Raw genomic sequence first — 20,371 nt, 5'->3', positions numbered from 1 at the left:
TATAAAATATATAAATACATGTACATAATAACATATTTGGTAATTAATTTTTAGTGTGCAGCTGACATTTTTTATTTTACAAAACATAACAACTTCATAATAAACATGTCTATAGCCTTCCTTATTAATAATACTTTTTGTAATAGTTTATCAAATGATTTCTGTGTATTTTTGCTTCCACTTAGTAGAACAATTTAATTTTTCATATTTGAATAGAAAGGATATATTGGGTGAACGCGGATTGGATCGGATCGAATCGGATCGGATCGGATATGGCCAAAATTTTGATCCGATCTGTACTAAAATTATCGGATCCAATATTCGCAGCTTTTAAACTTGGATCCGATCCAATTCGATCCGCACATTTGCGAATCGGATCGGATCGGATATCGGATATCTCCGCGAAACACAAAAGTACTTTTAAGCTTATTTTTATTAAAAAAATATCAATAAAATTCATTTTTTCTATTCTTATAAATATGTTTACTCTTAAAATAATATTAAAAATACTTTTCTTAAATAATAAATTAAAATAATACAACATATATGATAATTATTTGTTGAAATAAAACATGAAAAGAATCTTTACTTATTTATTTCTTTATTTTTGCGAATATGCGAATATGCGGATACCTACACAAAATCTGCAATCCAATCCTATTAGTGTGCGGATCGGATCCGATTCATGAACACTCCTAGATATATCAAGGTCTATGGAGGAAAAACAATAAAAGGATATATGCTCACTTTCAAAAAGCCCCGAAATTAAATAAACAAATTTAATATATTTTATGTAAGTTAAAAAATAAGATATTGCTAAAAAAAATAAAGTCTGATAATAAGTGAAATTTTAATATTAATAAATTTTAATTGATAATTTTATAATATAAGTAAAAAAAAGATTTACTTAATAAATTTCACAAGATATGAGTCCAAAAATAGATAGTTCAACTTTCAATAGGATTCATTATGTGTAGATCATATCTTAAAACAATCCTATTACTATAAACTCTGAAACTTCACAAAAAAGTTAACTTCTTTACGGATTCGTTGGTACAAAACAATTCTGGACCAAAGAATCGCTCATATCGGTTACAAAACCACATAAACAAGTTAATAGGATCATCAAACTCAAGCACAAAAATACCATGATAAACAACTAACAGATTCCCTAGACAAAACCACCCTAGAAACACACCTGTACTCTCAATTTGTTATAGACAAAAGTTGATTTAAGCAAGCACAAAAGCAATCACTTCAAATATTAAAAAAAAAATCCAGTAACCATTATGTCTTTTAACCCTTAAACGAGATCAGACATTCTTCTTCTATGACGGCACAATGTAACTCTCAAGTTTGGATCTGATGATGTAATCATCTTGCCCTGAGGATTAATGATTTTTTGTTCTGATTCATTGCACTTGGGCTTTTCTGCAAGGACTGTATTTGTTTTAGCATATTGAGACTTTGCATTTGAACTTCGTAGCATTGCTTTGATGCGGAGATCTGAATGGCTTAATGATTGGGAACAAGGAAACTGGATTGAGTTTCTAGTGACTGCCGATCTTAAAATCTTTGATCTAGCACTGATTTCTCGTTCGGAAACACTTTGCCTTTGGCGACTAGCAATCGTTGGATTCATGAATCGAGGCACTGAACTAGAGAAGTTTCTTTGAATAGTCTTTTTAGATGCTTTCGGAGTTTCAATAACCTCTTTGACATCGTCTTTGGACGTAGTAAAGGTTTCCATGCTGTCATTTTCCGGAAGACTATATGTAGTTGAGAAGAGCTTTCTACTCTCAGTTAACCTGAACTCAACCTTCTGTATTTGATCCCCTAAATTTTGACGTTGTTCTATGGCTTCCCTAATGTCTTCCTCGAGCTCCATAATGTTCTTCTCCTTCTGCTTCTTCAATTCCTACAGTACATGCACACAGTTAGCAAATTTTCAAACGGATTTGACTTTGGAACATCCTTCAGTACAACTGTCAGCAGGTATACCATTGGTACTTCTTTGCAAGACTCTACTGCTCTTGCCCTCTTTGCAAAGTTCAAAGAACAAATTGTCTCACAAATATCTTCTTCAGATGGGCTTATATGCACAAGCATCAAGACCTTTGAGCCATCACCTGAAGTATTTGGTTATGAAGTGTAAGTGTATTAATTTTCTTCTATAGACATGTAAAAGATAGGGTCGAAACACAAATCAAGACTGCGTATGAATATGCACGTTTCAAACAGATGTTGACAGTATAAGAAAGAAATTGAAAATCAGATGTAGTTAGATATTTAAATGTGTAAGCAAATATTTCAATCTTTATGAGTTCGTAGTTGATACAAGAAAAATTATCAATATGCATTGCATAAAAGTTTGTAGTGGATACAAGCAATTTAGGGAAGAAAGCAGTATGAGTCATACCAAGGGAATCTTTTAATATTTGAGTCAGCTTGCTATTTCTGCAGACAAAGTAGTAGCATAAAAATTATTAGCTACATGATACTTTGATTGCATATAAAGAAACAACAATTGGAGTGTCAGAAAAGAACAACTTTTGCAGTCAAAGGGACTCATCTCAGTAGCAGCTAGCTCTTTCAGGCACATATCACATGTAAGCAGCAAAAGTGACATAGTTAAACATCAAAAAATCATCACCAGCAGAATACTTGCCTGTAAGGCACATGGCACCTCTTCCTCTTCAAAGCTGCAATGACATCAGCTAAAGCCGAAAGGGAAAGATTAATGGCTCGGCCCTCGTCCATTGTTAGCCCTTTGGCTCCGGTTTTAAGCAGCCGTTCACTGCCTCCAAGATCAACCATCCACAGTCTACTTACTTCCCTTCTAGCTTCCAAACCATCCCCATGGCGAAAAATGTTTATCCTTGTCAAGCTAGATATATATGAAGCTAAACAGATAACGTAACTATCAAGCTGAGAAACCGAATTGGAAATAGCTTGGAGTATCTATGAAAACCTATAACCCACCAGTGTGACCTGCTTGACGCTTCATTGACGTTTGTCCATGATGTGGATCTGAACCTTCTTCCCTTGTTGTACCACCATCTGGCTTTAGCATAATCTGAAATCGGCACTTCAGAGAGACCCTCAACTTCAATAAACCCCTTTGGATCTGTTTGGATGTTGAGATTGCTGTAAAAAGGGCCAAGTGAGTCAAAGTTCTTTTGTCATGAGATAATTACCAAACCCAGCCTTATTGAATTCAACCTCACTTTGAGCTTAAAACTAAAAAATGTTACCATTTTGACATAGGTTCATATGCTTTATTACACAGTCTTGGAGCCAGCAGATCCCTGAGATTGCCCATGTAAACTTCCAACATGCTCATTGAAAAGGTAAAAGAAGATGAATTATCCACAGATGCTTGACGAAAGAGCTCTTCAAGAGCTCGCGGAATAATTCCAGGCTGCTCATTTGAACCATCCTAAAAGAAAATTATTACAGGCCACCAACATCCATTAACGATGCTGCCATACCCAATGGTTTTGAACGTTAGACATACATATATAATATGGTAACAAAATTTTAACTAACCATTGTGAATGTTTTTCCTGTGCCTGTTTGACCATAAGCAAAAACACACACATTGTGGCCATCCATTGCCGATCTCAGAATTGGCTCAACCTCAACAAAAACACTTTCTGCAAAGGGTTCAATTTCGAAACATACCATAGCCTAACTTCAGTAAAACTTGGAAGCATAATGAATAACCAAATTTGGCAAAATGCACTGACATTTAATACTAGCCTTGACTTGCTTCTTGACAGAAGACCTTATCAAACTCAAAATCTTTCTTCCTCCCTCCAAACTTCATCCAAATTCTCTCCGATCCAGCCGAAACTGGTTCAGAACCTCTTCTCTTCTCTGCCAGCAGAAATGGTCTAATCCTACAAAATACTCTAATGCTCCCTGCATAGAAAAATCAACTTCTTCAACATTAATGTCTAAAAAAATGTTCTAATATATTATTATTTACTCAATCTACTATTATTAGCGTGCTACCTTTAATGTCTAATATCCTTCTCAAAGCCCCTCTCCGCTTTTCATCCCACGTTCTCTGCTTAATCCTCAGCTGCTTAATTTCACCTAAACATCCAATCCAACTCGAATAAAATAAAATTAGTTTCTATAACAAAAAATTAATAAAAAGGAAAACGATTCAACTTTATTCAATTACTTTCTAAATTGGAGATCAAATTCTGAAGCACGTCCTTTTCTTGCTCAGGCACCACAACGACGTCAGTATAAACCGGCGGCGAAACGGGGAACTCAGCGACGGAATCCGGACTCAAATTAGCAGCGTTCTCTGGACGCATCAGAATCTGTTCCTCCACCATTTCTAAAAGGATCTCTCTCTCTCTCTCTCTCTCTCTCTCTCTCTCTCTCTCTCTCTCTCTCTCTCTCTCTCTCTCTCTCTCTCTCTCTCTCTCTCTCTCTCTCTCTCGGCGGTATTAGAAATTTAGAATGTTATTGCAACCACAATTAATGGCTGAAAAGAGTGTGTTAAAAAACATGGAGGGAACTTAAGTAACACACTTATTAATTATTATTATGCCAAACAGAACCTTCTAGATCTTAACGGATTGAAAATCCTTATCCCCTGGACCTAGAGTCATGTAAAGAGAAACCCCAACAACAACATGCGTTATGATGAAGCTATGATAATGCAGGAAAAACATTTTCCATGATTCACGTAATGCACAGAGACGAAAATACAATTAAATAGAATTTAGCTAAAATTTTTTTTAAAAATATATAAAATTTAACTTTTTAATATATATTTAAAAATTTTCACTACTTACTAGGGAAGCGTGTATGTCAGGAATCCCGAAGGGAAGACTGAAAATAATTTTGGATAATGTTTTCTTTTTTCTTTTCAAGGGCTTTGAAATCTTAGGAAGGTGGGAAAGAAAATAGAGAGGAGAGGAGGTTGGAGAAGTTAGTTTCAATGATTGAACACTCTCAACGACCCTGATTATGAGTGCGGAAAGAAAAAGAAAAAAGTCACGTACTTGGACAACAATAATTATATAGTAGTAGCTGGTAGTATCAAATAAAAAGGATTTTTTTAATGAAAAAGATTTTTTTTAGTGTATTGAGAAATTTTTAGTAGTAAAAATAAAAATATATTTTTTAAAAAATATTTTTTATATAATAAATAAATAAATAAGTATTTTTATATTGTTATACCCAAACATAATTGATAGATAAAAAATTTTTTTTACATGAGATATCCAAATATAAAATTATTTTTATTTTTTTATAAGATCTTTTAAAAAAATAACTCAAAAAGATATCTTTTCTTAGAAACTCACCCAAACAAGCCATATAGCTATCTTATATAGCTGATATTTTTAGTAATGTAATTTTTGATTGTGTTATTTATTGATTTGAAAAAGTTGGATGTTTTAATTTTTATGGACATTAATTTTTTCAGTTAGGCTACACATCTAAATAATTTTTTATTCATGTCCAATTGATGAGCGGATATTTTATACGCTTTTTGGCATCATTTTCATATAGTTTTTAGCATGTTTTGCTTAAGTTTTATTGAGTTTTCATAGGTTTTAGTGTAAAATTCACATTTTTGGATTCTACTTTGAGTTTGTGTATTTTTATGTAATTTCAGGTATTTTATGGCTGAAATTGAGGAGATGGAGAAAAAGTCTAATTCAGAGGCAGAGAAAACACTGTAGATACTGTCCGGATCTGACCTCCTTGCACTCGAAAGAGCTTTTCTGGAGTTACAGAAGTTTAAATGGAGCATTCTCAACGTCTATGGAAAGCTAACTTCTAGAGCTTTCCAAAAATATATAATAGTTCATACTTTGCTTCAGAATTGAAGGCCCAAAACTGGCGTCCAATGCCAGCCTCCTGCCCTATTCTGGCGTCCAGCACCCAAAGGAGAAGAGACCAGCGTCCAACGCCCACAAAAGACCCCCTAGCCAGCGTTCAACGCCCTAGAGGCCTCCTAGCACGTGGATCTCAATCAAGCTCAACCAAAACACTCACCAAGTGAGTCCCGAAAGTGGATTTTAGCACTAAAAGACTATTTTATCCTTCTTAATGTAATCTTTAGTCATTAGTTTAGTATTTAAAGAGTTTTACACCTCTCATCAAGGGGAGGACGCACACTTTACACGTTTATGATTGTATTTTCTATCAGTATGAGTTTCTAAACCTCCTAGGTTGAGGAGAGGAGCCCTACTGAGTTTTATGGATCAATAAAAGTATTACTGTTTCTCTTCAATCCGTGTTTGATTCTCTATTCTAAGATGTATCTTCGTTCTTCATTCTAAGACCGTGTTCCTGACAACCACCCGTGTTCTTCTTGGGTTCGTGTGACTACGTAACTGGAAATCATTGAACCACTAGCTTGATTATACATCTCTTAGACGGCTAATCCACGACTTCATTGGGGACTTCTCAAAACATCAGTTTAGCCGAGGTATGGGGAGATTAGAGTCTTTGTAGTAGAGACTAGAATCCAAAGCCGTAGCATTCTCTGATCCGGAAGATTCGACCTTGTCTGTGGCGTTTTGAGTAGGATCATTAAGGAGAATGGACTGCAGGAGCTTCACCCTCAATCAGAATGGATCCACACTAACCCTGGGGTTCAGATCTGGAGGAGCATTGGTGGCCTCTCAATCGGCGTTGATCACTTACAGCCTGCCATAGAAGAAATCATTCACAGTTGAAGAAAACAGTAAGACCAAAGTTAATCCAGAAGGACAAAGCATCTCCAAGCCTTAACCATCTTCTTATCATTGCAAACATATCAACCTAGTTAAGTTCTCTTTATTTTCTTTTATGCAATTAAACAACATACCTACATCTCCTATTCACCTGACTAAGATCTACAAGATAACCATAGCTTGCTTCAAACCACAATCCTCGTGTGATCGACCCTGACTCGCTCAAGTATTACTTGGACGACCCAGTGCACTTGCTGATTCAGTTGTACGAAGTGTGTGGATTCATGCACCAATATTTTGGTGCCGTTGTCGGGGATTATTCGAGTTTGGACAAACTAACGGATTATCTTGTTGCTTAGATTAGGTACTTTTTACTTTTGTTTTGAATCTTTTATTTTTCTTTTCAAAATTTTTTTCAAAACCTTTTCTATTTTTTCCTATGTATTTTCTTTTAATTTTCTTACTTTGAGTCTTACCTATTTCTTGTTTTCTTTTTCAAAAATTTTTTCAAAACTTTTTCTTTTCTTTATTAATCTTTATTTTTGGTTTGAGTTTTTTGTTCTTGTTCTTGTTCTTGTTCGAATTTCTTTGAATCTTTTTTCTAAAAATTTTCAAAAGTAGTGTCTTTTGTTTGAGTCTTGTGTCAATCTTTAAGTTTGGTGTCTTCTTGTGTCTTTTCTTTAAAAATTTTGAAAATTGTGTCGTTGGTTTTCAAAAATTTTAAGTTTGGTGTCTTTTGCATGTTCTTATTTTCTTTGAGTTTTGTTCTTGGTGTTCTTCTTGATCTTCAAAATGTTCTTGTTTGTCTTCATGTTTTGATCTTAAAAGTTTTAAATTTGGTGTCTTTTGGTGTTTTTCCTTTCAATTTTTGAAAATTTAATGTCTTAGATCTAAAAATTTTAAGTTTGGTGTCTTTTGGTTGTTTTTCTCTTTCTTCATTAATTCAAAAAATAAAAAAATATCTTTTCTATCTTTATTTTAAAAATATTTTCGAAAATTATAAAAAAGATTTTCAAATTTTAATTTCAAAATCACTATCTTACCTTATCTTAATTTTAAATCTTTTCAAAAATCATATCTTTTTTAAATCACTATCTTATCTTTTTATCTTTCTTCAAAATTCAAAAAAATCTTATCTTATCTTATTTCAAATTCAAATTTTAAAATCTCAATTTCAAAATTTAAATCAAAATTCAAATTTTAAATTTAAATCTTTTAAAAAAAATTAAATTTAAAATCTTTATCTTATCTTGTTTCAAATTCAAAATTAAAAAATTTAAAATTCAAATTTTCAAAATCTTATCTTATCTTATTTCAAATTCAAATTTTAAAACCCAATTTCAAATTTCAAATTTCAAATTTCAAAATCAAATATTTTCCAAAAATCAAATTTTAAATCTTATATTTTTTAACTTCTTTTCAAATCTTTTCTTTTATCTTTTCTTTCTTTTAAAATTTAAATTTCAAAATCTTTTTAAAATAGAAACTAACTTTTTGATTTTGATTTCAATTATTTTTTATTTAAAACTTATCTTTTCTTAACTTCCTTATCTTATCTTTCTTACTTAACTTATCTTCTTTTCAATTCAAAACCTTTTCTATCTTATCTTCTTTTAAATTTTAATTTTAAAATCTTTTCAAATCTTTTCAATTCTTATCTTATCTTGTTGACTTTTTTAAATATTTTCAAAATCAAATCTTTTCTAAGCTTTTATCATATCTTGTTTTCAAATCTTTCTTAATTAGTTAGTTGCTTTCTCTTTCTTCTTTTTCAAAACTTCCTAACTAACTCCCCTCTCTTCTATTTTCGAAAATATCTTCTTAATTCTCTCTCTTCTTTTTTGAAAATCATCAATTAATTTTTAATTTTTTTAGTTAATTAGCTTTTAATTTCCTTCTTATTTTTGAATTATAAAAATAAATAAAATAAAAACAAAAATATTTTAATTCTAGTTTCTCTTTTTTACTTCTTAATTTTTGAATTTCTCTACCCCTCTAGCCGAATTCTTCTTCTCCTTTCCTCTATCTTCATTCTTCTTTTCTTTTCTTTTCTTCTTCATATCTCACAGGGAGTTCTCTATATACTCTGACATAGAGACTCCCATTTTTTTTATCTCTTATTTATGTATACAGAGACACCAGAGTCACTATGGATCCAAAAAGTAATGCATGAATTGGGAGACCTCTACGCTCCTATACATTTGACACTCGTATTGACTCAGATGATTTTAAGGTCAACCTAGACCAGGTCCTGCTGTTACGGCAAAAATGCCAGTTTCATGGACACCCACAGGAAGACCCCATTAAGTTCATCTCTGACTTTCTGCAGTTCTGTGACACTGTAGAGGCCAATAGAGTGGACCCTGAAGTCCCCAAACTAAAACTCTTCCCATTTGCTCTGAGTGATCAAGCAAATGAATGGTGGCATATGGAACTTAGAGGAAGTGTGAACACTTGGGATAAGGTTGTTAATAATTTTCTGAATAGGTTCTCTCCCTCACAGAGATTAACTAAGCTAGTGACCGATGTTCAGACCTTCAGGCAGAAGGAGAGTGAGTCTCTCCATGATGCTTGGTAGAGGTACAAGCTGATGTTTAGGAATTGTCCTCCCCATATGTTCTCAGGATGGGGCAAGACAATGATCTTCTATGAATCAATCTCTGAGATAGCCAAGAAGATAGTAGATCACTTTGCAAACGGCCCTCTGTACTTTATAGAGACACATAAAGAGGCAGATGAGCTCATTGAAATAGCTGCCAATAACCAACACTTATACTCCTGTGAGAAAACTCCAATTAGGATAGAAGTTCTAGACATGGAGACTGTAGGCGCACCCCCTGCTGAGGTCTATAATACTCCTAGTGATATGAGTGGTAATTACCCTCAAGGAGATACTCTCACCCATGACCGGTAGACACCTGAGTAGGTTAATATCCCTCTCACTGAGTTGTTTGAGGAGGTGCATCTCTATAGGGCCCTCACAGAAAGCCTAATGCTCTCTAGGAAGGAGACTTTAAAAGAAGGTGAGACAGTAGTCTTCACCAAGGAGGCCGAACCTCAGGAGCCTGCTACTGAGGGACTGAAGGCAATCAAGATTCAGGAGGATCCTGAGAATGCCAGTGAGCACGCCCCTACAGAGGAGAAGGAACCTCAAGTTGATTCTTCTCTGGGCATGCAAGGGGAGCCTGTGACTCCCACAAAACACGGCCTTGCAGAAGTGAAAGAACCTCAAGAGCTATCTTCCTTTCGCGTGCAGAAAGAAACAGCAGATGAGCAGTTGACTCATTTCCCAGCAGTCCTTAAGGAGCTGCAAGTCAATATCTCTGTTGCAAAGGTATTAGAAAAAAGACCCCCTATACGGCCTGTCTAAAAGACATTCTTTTTGAAAAGAAGGACCTAAGGGAGATGAAATAGAGGTACTTACTGAGAAGTACAGTATCCTAATTTAGAATGAGCTGCCAAGGAAGATGCCAGATCCAGAGAGCTTTCAGATCTTATGGACTACTAGGAAGCTCACTTTTGACAAAACCCTATATGATCTTGGCTTAAGTTTAAATCTGATACCTTCATCTGTAATGAAGAAGCTGGGAATCCAAGAGGCACAAGAAACAAGGATTACCTTGTATAAGGACTAGATAGTGTGCAAGGTTCTTGACCCTCCATTACCCCCTGACAAGGGAGGCACTTGCATAAAGGATTCAACATTCAAGCCTCTTCCCTTGGATGGAACCAATTCAATCCCTCCTAAGACCAAACGTAAGTTTGTGTTAGATGTACACTATCCACCAAGGAGGAAGACCCCAAAAGGAAGATACCTAGGGTCTGGAAAAACAAAAAATATCCCTACTGAAGGCTTTTCACCATGGAAAATGGTAATGTTCACTTATCTCATCATGGTATTCATGATGGAAGAGAGAAGTGGTAAAAAGGGACACCAGCATATTGCTGCAAGCCCAACCCTGCCTCATGCAGTGAATAAGATCCTGTCTCTTGAGCATCTTATGCTAATCCATGAGAGCATAGGAAGGACGCTCCCAGTAAGGAGTAAGGATTTATTCCTCTATGACTATCTTCCTCCTTGAAAAGAGCTATCCGTCAAGCTAATGACATTAAAGAAGCGCTTGTTGGGAGGCAACCTAACTATTAGTAAAGTATTTCTGTTCTTATCTCTTTTGTTTATTTTCATTTGAGTTTATTTTAGTTTATTTTTAGAGTTTTCCCTTGCTTTTTAGTGTTTGTGATCATGTGCAGTAGTTAGAACAGAAACAAAAACAGTCAGAGTTGGAAACAGAACACCCTGGAGCAAAAACCTTGCTGGCATTGAACGCCAGACAAGGAGCCAGAGTAGGCATTCAATGCCCTCTGGGGAGCAACAAGTTGGCATTGAATGCCAGCTAGGGAGTCAGGCTGAATGCCCAAAAAGGCAGAAGACCTGGCGTTGAACGCCAGGAAGGAAGTTCCTCTTGGGCGTTCAATGCCTCAAATGGGAGGCAAGCTGGCATTGAACGCCAGCTATGGTGCACAAGCTGGGCGTTCAACGCCCATAAGGAGGGCAGGGAATTTGAATTCCCTAGCCTCTCAAGACCAGTAGATCCTACAGAATCTCCACCTACCCCACCTTCTTCTATCTTATTCTTCCCCATTATTTATATTTGCTCGAGGACGAGCAAAACTCCTAAGTATGGCACCAAAGACTGGTGAAACCTCAAGAAAGAGGAAGGGAAAGGCACTTGCCTCCACTTCCCTCACCTCATTTGTCACTTAGGCAATTCAGCTGGAATTGTCATAGAAGGAGACATCTTCATTGAGGAAGACAAGCCCATCACTAAGAAGAGGATGGAGCAAACTAAAGAGCATGCACATGAGCCTGTGCAGCTACTTCAGTATGAGATCCCTGAGATGCCTCAAGGGATGTATTTTCCTCCTCAAAGCTTTTGAAATCAACGGCATACCTCTGTGGGAGAATTAAGCTCTGATGAGAGGACTTTTGCGTGGTCTAAAAATTTGCGGATAAATCCTCGTTGCAAGTATAGTTTCTAAACCTTCAAAAGTCCTTTCATACAAATGTTTTGGTTGTCACAAGTAACAAACCCCTTTGAAATTGATAACCGAGTATTCAAACCTCGGGTCGTCTTCTCAAGGAATTGCAGGGAAGTATGTTCTTATTATTGGTTATGAAGATTGTAAATTGGGGGGTTTTGGAAGTAAGGTGGGAATATGTTATATGACAAGTAAAATAGAATAATAATAATAAAATCTCTTTGCAAGGTATAAGAATTGGAATTCCTATCCTAGTTATCCTTATCAAGTGTGAAGAGAATTGGGTTTTAATCCCACTTGCTCAGCCTTTATTAAACAAAGGAAGGTTAAGTGGACTGATTAGCTTGATTCTCAAGTCCTAGTCAACTCCTGTGGAGAGACTAGTGTTAGAGCAATCCTAGCTAAAGCAAAATCTGCCAATTTCAATCACTTGCTGAGTTTGATAACTCAAGTACTACCAATCACTTGACCAAAGCCAAAAGGGAGAAAAATATCTAAATTAAATTAAAAGCATCAATGTAAGCAAAGCAATCTTAAATCTGAAAATACCTCTAATTGCATTAACAAAAGAAATTAAATCTGGCATAGATGTTCATAAATTAAATTGAGAAAATAAATAAAAATAAAGAACCTAGGATTGAGAGTCACTCCTAAAACTAAGAGAAATCCTAAATCCTAATCCTAAGAGAGAGGAGAGAACCTCTCTCTCTAAAAACTACATCTACTCCTAAAAAATTGTAAATATGAGAGTTTCTTTATGAATGGATATATTTCCCCACTTTATAGCCTCTAATCTGTGTTTTCTGGGCCGCAAACTGGATCAAAAACAGTCCAGAATTCGCTGGTTTCGAATTTTGCCACGCTGGATTTCCGTCACTGCGATGCGGCCGCATGGATCACGCGGTCGTGTCACCTAGCGTCAGGGGAACTATAGCATATTATATATTAAATAGAAGCCCCGGATATTAGCTTTCCAACGCAACTGGAACCGCATCATTTGGACCTCTGTAGCTAAAGTTATAGCCGTTTGAGTGCGAAGAGGTCAGGCTGGACAGCTTAGCAATTTCTCCAACTTCTTGTATTCCTTCCACTTTTGCATGCTTCCTTTCTATCCTCCAAGCCATTCCTGCCTTATAATATCTGAAAACACTTAACACACATATCAAGGCATCTAATGGTGATAAGAGAGGATTAATATTATTAATAATAAGTCCAAAGAAGCATGTTTTCAATCAAAGCACAAAATTAGGAAGGTAAATGTAAAACCATGCAAATAGTATGAATAAGTGGGTAAAGAGTTGATAAAATCCACTCAATTGAGCACAAGATAAACCATAAAATAGTAGTTTATCAACCTCCCCACACTTAAACACTAGCATGTCCTCATGCTAAGCTTAAGAGAACTATAAAGATGAAGAGGAATGGTAGGATGTATGAAATGCAACCTATCTATATGAATGCAACTACATGCAAAAAATGTTCCTACCTACTTGGTTAAAAATAAATAAGTTCTCCAAGACAAATACAAACTAATTTCCACTAATTCAAATCGTACAATAAAAAGCAAGTAAACTTGTAAGAAGACAGCTCATGAAAGCAGGGAACATAGAATCAAGCATTGAACCCTCACTGGTAGTGTATATCACTCTAATCTCTCAAGTGTATAGGGTTATTCACTCTACTCTTTTCTAGTCATGCTTTCTAAACCTTGTTCTTCATCTAACCAATCAACAATTTTTAATATACCAATGCAAACATCATGAGGTCTTTTTCAAGGTTGTAATGGGGCTAAGGTAAGGGTAAAGGTATATATATGGCTAAGTGAGCTTTATAAATTGAATCTTTAATTAACCTAAACTTTCACCTAACATACATATACTTTATATAATTCTAATTCATACCTAGCTACCCAAGATTCTCACTTTTACATCACATACTCATGTATCAACTTTTTCTTTTTAATTTATCACATGTGCATTGATTTTTCATTAACTTAACATTGGGGTAATTTTGTCCCCTTTATTTATTTATTTATATTATATATATATTTTTTTCTTTTTTTCTTTTTTTTTGTAGAGAAATAAACATAACTTATCAATGCACATGAATTTTCTATTATTTTTCTATTTTGGTTTTTCATAAGTAAGTTCCCAAATTCCCAATATTCAAATAAATTAGAAACATGATACATTCCCTTATTAACCCATGTTCCCACAGTTTTTCCACACTTAATTAACACACTATCTTAAGCTAACCAAAGATTCAATTGGGATAATTAATTTGTTTTCCGCTTAAGGCTAGTTATGTGGTAAAATATAGAATAAATGGGGATTAAAATGCTCAAAGTGGCTAACAAGGGTGATTTAAAGGGTAGGCTTATTTGGGATAAGTGAGCTAAAATCAAATAATGGCCTCAATCATATGCAAGCATGTAAATACACTAAATAATGGACATATAGGTTGGAACAAAATATAGATTACAATCATAGAGAAGGGAACACACAGGAATAAAATATTTATGGTTAAATAATATAACCATGTAAATAAGCTCAAAGTCTCACAGGTTGTGTGTTCTTTGGCTCAAAAACCATGTTCCAAATACAACTTCAAACAAGTTAAACACAAAAATTTTCATTTTAAATTAGTGAAATTTTTCAAAAATAGGGTCCTAAAAAGAATTTTATTACTTTAACCAAGTAGTAACTAAATGCACAAAATCAAATAAACATGCAATCAAATATGCAGATGCAACAATGAACAAATTAACATTGGTGTTGAAATAGGAAATAACTAACCCATGGAGATCGGTATTGACCTCCCCACACTTAAAGATTGCACCGTCCTCGGTGCATGCTAAGATGTGCAAGTGGATGGGGATTGTGGTTCCTCAGCTGGGGCTCTTTTTGTTCCTTTCCTTGCTGGCGGTTTGGGAGTAGCTTTCTCCTTTCCTTCCTTGGTGGCCATTGATGCGTGAGCATCTTGTCTATCTTTTCCTAGTGAATTTGCATCTAAATTGTTGAATTTAATTAAGAATTACTTATATTTTAGCCACTATGGATGCTATTTTGAGTTTTGTACAATATTGTTTATTTTAGGTAGCATTTGGCGGAATTTGATGGAGTTTCTGCAGAGAAAGAGAAGAAGCCAAGGAGATGACCAGCGAATACCGACGCGGACGCATGGCTCACGCGACCGCGCGGAATGGAGGAAATCGCAATGACGCGATCGCGTGCCTGACGCGATCGCATGGACTGTAATCTGCACAAATGACGCGAACGCGTGGACGACGCGGACGCGTCACTTGCGCCACGAGCAGAAAATGCAGAAAAATGCTAGGGGCGATATCTAGGCTGTTTTAACTCAATTTTCAGCCCAGAAAACACAGATTAGAAGCTGCAGAATGGACAGAACAAGTGGTCCCCACCCATCAACTGAAGATTTGTTAATTAATTCAAATTTAAATTCAAATCTTAAATTAGGAAAAGATATTATTTTAAGTTTAATTTTAAATATTAGATTTTAAATTTATTAGGATTAGTTATAAAAAGGAATCTGATGCCATCAGATTAAAAGGCAGTACATTTTTACCTGAATCCTTATTTTCTCTTTTCCATGAGCAACTAAACCTTCACTGTTAAGGTTAGGAGCTCTGTCTATTTCTATGGATTAATTTTATTGCTTTTTCTATTTTAATTTATGTATGGATTTATAATTTAAGAATTGTCTCTTTATTTTATGAATGTTGGTAGAACGGAAGTATGACCCTTTTTCTATTTGAGTTCCTGTAAAACTTGGAAAAGCTCTTTACTTGAACAACAGCTTGAAAACATATTTCTCCTAAATTTTAATTATCTGGATTTAACGGGATACGTGACATATAATCCTTTTATGTTTGGGTAATTAGGATTTCTGTGGCATATAACTAGAATTGAACTTTCACCCTCTAATTGGAATTAATTGACCAAGGAATTGGCTGTTGATGAATTTTAGAGGAGACTAGGAAGGTCTAAGAAATTAGGGTCTAGTCACATACAGTTTGCCATAAATTAAATCCTGCATAATTAAATTAGTTAGTAAGAAAAGTTAATCCGGAAAAATAGATAACTCTGAAACCTTAACTATCTTCTCCATATATTATTCCCATCTTAATTACTTGCCTTTCTTCAATATTTTTGATATTGTTTAATGTCTTTTATATTGCATCTCAACACTATTTTCTGTCTGTCTAACTAATCCTATCAAACGCTATTGTTGCTTAATCCATCAATCCTCGTGGGATTGACCCTTACTCACGTAAGGTATTACTTGGTACGACCCGGTGCACTTGCCGGTTAGTAAGTGTGGTTGTAAAATACCGCACTAGCCATCCTGAAGAAGGGAAGATAAAGTAAATTAAATTCAAATTGATATATAGCAAGGAAGAGAATGGAAGAGTGGTGATGGATGCACATTAGGATGTAATTGACATTAACACATGCTCTCGAGTACATGTGAAAAGCCAGCAATAAAAAATAGCCAGTGCATCGAAAGATAAGTGGATGCAGGGTGTTTATTGGCATGCCGGAAAAGGGCATGAGTAGCATAGACCAAGCATTACTTGTAATAAATTACCATGTTTGTATTGACAATTATATTCAATTAAAATAGTAAAGGGGGTTTATGAAAAGCAAGCATTAAATAGTATAAAGTATAATAGAGAAGTGCATAATGCCATATGGGCTTTTTCACAAACACATAGCATGTATGGTAAATAAGCTATTTGAAAGTATTAAATTGAACATGCAAGTATCCTTTAAAAAGTAATATATAATTGTCAAATAATTATGCAATAATCCACAATGACCCAAATAAAATTCTAACACCAGTGAAAATAATGCAATGAATGAAATATACAAATAAATGAAGTAAAATAAAATGAAAGATAAGAAGAATGAGAAGGGAAAGAAAGAGAGGAGAAGTAAGTAAGAAATAAGGAGGGAAAAGAGAAAATAGAATTTGGGGAAGAGAAAGACAAGATATTTTGGCATATGAGGTTAAGGTGTGCGACGCTGGCAACGCGGTCGCGTGGGTGACGCGGCCGCGTGGTGCGCAATAAGGTCAGGCGACGCGGACACGTGGGGCACGCGATCGCGTGACTTGATTTGTGCTAGTGGCGCAAGTGCAGCCTCGCGGTCGCACAACTCTCTGTTCAAAACTTAGTATTGCCAAAATCCTGGGTGACGCGATCGCGTGGGGCATGCGATCGCGTGAGTGGCCATATCTCCAATATGACGCGGTCGCGTGAGGCACGCGTTCGTGTGGGAGGGCTTGGGCTTCTAGCACGAGTCCAGCCCAACTCCAGCTCAAATTTCGGCCATGCACCTGGTTGACGTCGATTTTCAGGTCACGCGGCCGCGTGGGTGACGCGGTCGCGTGGGGTGATTTGTGCCATTGGCACGCCTCCAGCGCTGTTCCTGCGAAAATCTCTGTTCATATTAATATTGTCTCCCATCTCCTTGCGACGCGGACGCGTCGCTGATGCGGTCGCGTCGCGTGCTCGCCCCTTTTTTTTTTAATCTGAAAAGATGCAGAATGCAGTGTTAATATGAATGTGATGCAAAACTTCAGGTTCAATATAATAAAATAAAACTCAAAAACAAATAAAACTAAATAAAAATGAAAAATGAACGATCATACCATTGTGGGTTGTCTCCCACCTAGCACTTTTAGTTATAGTCCTTAAGTTGGACATTTGATGAGCTTCCTGCTATGGTGGCTTGTGCTTGTACTGATCCAGGAATCCCCACCAATGTTTGTATTTCCAGTAACCTCCGGGATCCCAAACTAGGCGCAGAAAGCCTTCAAGTAAGTTAAAGCAAGTGACAAGGCCCCAAGAGTGGTGATTGGTAGAATGGATTCCGGGGTCCCAGACCTTGCCTTTGCACCCGTCTTTTGGTTGAGCAATATTGTTCCCTCTGGGTGGCAAGCAGTCTGAATTCTCACATAGGCGGCCAAAAAACTTCCTAGACCCATTCAGTTGAGCTTTACACCAACATTTAAACTTTGAGCACACAACCATGTTGAACCTTGCTTGACAATTCTTATCACTGGCCATCTTCCTCTTACTCTTAATGCCACAGAGAGCCCTAAGTTGACCATCTGTCTCCAGTAGCCCATATTCAAGTGGGATTAGAAAGCTATGGGATATGAATTTTACCCACTTGAATGTTGTGAAGGATGATGGCAACTTAGGGGGAGGTATTTTTAATGAAATTGCAAGCTCCACTCCCTTGTGCTCTTCTCTAATAATTACCACCTCTTTGCAAGCTTCTTCAATTTCAACCTCTTCCTCTTGGTATCTTTCTTCCAATTCAATCTCCTCTTCATTGCTTTCCAAGGGCATGGGAGGTTGTGCTTCCTCTTCTTGAATCTTCATCTCTTGATCAACCTCTTCCAAGTCTTCAACTGTGATATGCCTTGGAGGTTGTACACCCTTCTCAGCATCAATTTCAAATGTCTTGGAAGGGGGTTCTATGACTGGACTTTCCCATGGAGGTTCTGCATCTCCTAAGTCTTCAATCAACTCTTCTTCTTGAACGATGACAGCTTCTTCTGCTTGTTCTAGGATGAATTCATGCTCTGTCTTGTCCACTGGAGCCTCTAGTTTCTCCTTCATGTTACGCTCTTCGTTAGACTGTTCACATGGGGCTGTGACTGATCCTTGTGTATTTGAGCGTCTAGAAGCCCATTGAATTAATACTTGCTCCAGTTGTCGAATGGTTGTTTGAAATTTATTTACTGTTTCCGTTAGGCGAACCTCTGCTTCTCGGGTTGCTGGACTTGGACATGATACAAAGGAAAGTGGTGGTTATTGGGAGTAATTGGGTTGGAATTGGGGTGGTTCTATATATGGTTCATATGGCTCATAAGGTAGTTGGTATGGTGGTTGAGGGTTGGGGTCATATGGAGGTGAATGGCGGAAAGGGGCTTGTGAGTTTGGTGGTCCAAGGTTATGTTGAGGAAAGGGTTCATAGGCATATGGTGGTGGTTGTTGATAGTCCATTGGAGGTGGTTGTTGCCATGAGGATTGATCAAGTCCTTGTGGCTCCTCCCATCTTTGATTGTTCCAACCTTGATGCCTGTTCTCATTGTAATTTCTTCTTCCTGCAACATAATTGTAACCAGACTCATAGCCAAAGGGGTAAGAGTTCATAGTAAATAGAAATTAAAAATAAAAACAAATTGAAATTAAAAGGTTATTTAAATTTTTAATTTGAAAATTAAATTTTTTTTTTGAAAATTTTTTAAAATTGAATTTTGAAATTTGATTTTTTTGAAATAAGATAAGATAAGATAAAAAATTTTAAAATAAAAACCAATAACCTTTTAATTTACGAAAAAGCAGAAAAAATAAAAACAGAAATAAAAACAAATCAAAAAAAGAAAAATATTTACAATAACCAATAATAAGGCACACGTTTGTAATTCCCCCGGCAACGGTGCCATTTTGATGAGAGGACTTTTGCGTGGTCTAGAAATTTGTGGATAAATCCTCGTTGCAAGTATAGTTTCTAAACCTTCAAAAGTCCTTTCATACAAACGTTTTGGTTGTCACAAGTAACAAACCCCTTTGAAATTGATAACCGAGTATTCAAACCTCGGGTCGTCTTCTCAAGGAATTGCAGGGAAGTATGTTCTTATTATTGGTTATGAATATTGTAAATTGGGGGGTTTTGGAAGTAAGGTGGGAATATGTTATATGACAAGTAAAATAGAATAATAATAATAAAATCTCTTGACAAGGTATAAGAATTGGAATTCCTATCCTAGTTATCCTTATCAAGTGTGAAGAGAATTGGGTTTTAATCCCACTTGGTCAGCCTTTATTAAACAAAGGAAGGTTAAGTGGACTGATTAGCTTGATTCTCAAGTCCTAGTCAACTCCTGTGGAGAAACTAGTGTTAGAGCAATCCTAGCTAAAGCAAAATCTGTCAATTTCAATCACTTGCTGAGTTTGATAACTCAAGTACTACCAATCACTTGACCAAAGCCAAAAGGGAGAAAAATATCTAAATTAAATTAAAAGCATCAATGTAAGCAAAGCAATCTTAAATCTGAAAATACCTCGAATTGCATTAACAAAAGAAATTAAATCTGGCATAGTGTTCATAAATTAAATTGAGAAAATAAATAAAAATAAAGAACCTGGGATTGAGAGTCACTCCTAAAACTAAGAGAAATCCTAAATCCTAATCCTAAGAGAGAGGAGAGAATCTCTCTCTCTAAAAACTACATCTACTCCTAAAAAATTGTAAATATGAGAGCCTCTTTATGAATGGATGTATTCCCCCACTTTATAGCCTCTAATCTATGTTTTCTGGGCTGCAAACTGGGTCAAAAACAGTCCAGAATTCGCTGGTTTCGAATTTTGCCACGCTGGATTTCCGTCACTGCGACGCGGCCACATGGATCACGCGGTTGCATCGCCTAGCATCAGGGGAACTATAGCATATTATATATCAAATCGAAGCCCCGGACGTTAGCTTTCCAATGCAACTAGAACCGCGTCATTTGGACCTCTGTAGCTAAAGTTATAGCCGTTTGAGTGCGAAGAGGTCAGGCTGGATAGCTTAGCAATTTCT

The 20,371-nt window shown here is 36.0% G+C and overlaps 1 protein-coding gene across 2 annotated transcripts; it reads right to left on the bottom strand.

The window, feature by feature from the left end:
- Positions 1–1,018: 1,018 nt before the first annotated feature.
- Positions 1,019–5,019, bottom strand: LOC112775830 (kinesin-like protein KIN-14U). Of its 2 annotated transcripts, none has more exons than XM_025819718.3 (10): positions 4,193–5,019; positions 4,018–4,101; positions 3,750–3,924; positions 3,550–3,656; positions 3,255–3,439; positions 2,983–3,147; positions 2,669–2,887; positions 2,420–2,457; positions 2,002–2,129; positions 1,019–1,918 (listed from the first exon to the last, which is right to left on the bottom strand). In XM_025819718.3, the coding sequence occupies exons 4-10, from the start codon at positions 3,613–3,615 to the stop codon at positions 1,304–1,306; spliced, it is 1,416 nt and encodes a 471-aa protein (XP_025675503.1). In that variant the 5' UTR covers positions 3,616–3,656; positions 3,750–3,924; positions 4,018–4,101; positions 4,193–5,019; the 3' UTR covers positions 1,019–1,303. The 2 variants fall into 2 exon arrangements, with proteins under 2 accessions (XP_025675503.1, XP_025675501.1); XM_025819716.3 differs by having other exon boundaries at positions 3,763–3,924; positions 4,193–5,018.
- Between the last annotated feature and the right edge of the window lie 15,352 nt (positions 5,020–20,371).

Source organism: Arachis hypogaea, chromosome 19 (genome assembly GCF_003086295.3).
Source record: "Arachis hypogaea cultivar Tifrunner chromosome 19, arahy.Tifrunner.gnm2.J5K5, whole genome shotgun sequence".
Classification (NCBI taxonomy): domain Eukaryota; kingdom Viridiplantae; phylum Streptophyta; class Magnoliopsida; order Fabales; family Fabaceae; genus Arachis; species Arachis hypogaea.
Note: the sequence above shows the minus strand (reverse complement) of the source record. Positions and strands in the feature narration are given on the sequence as shown.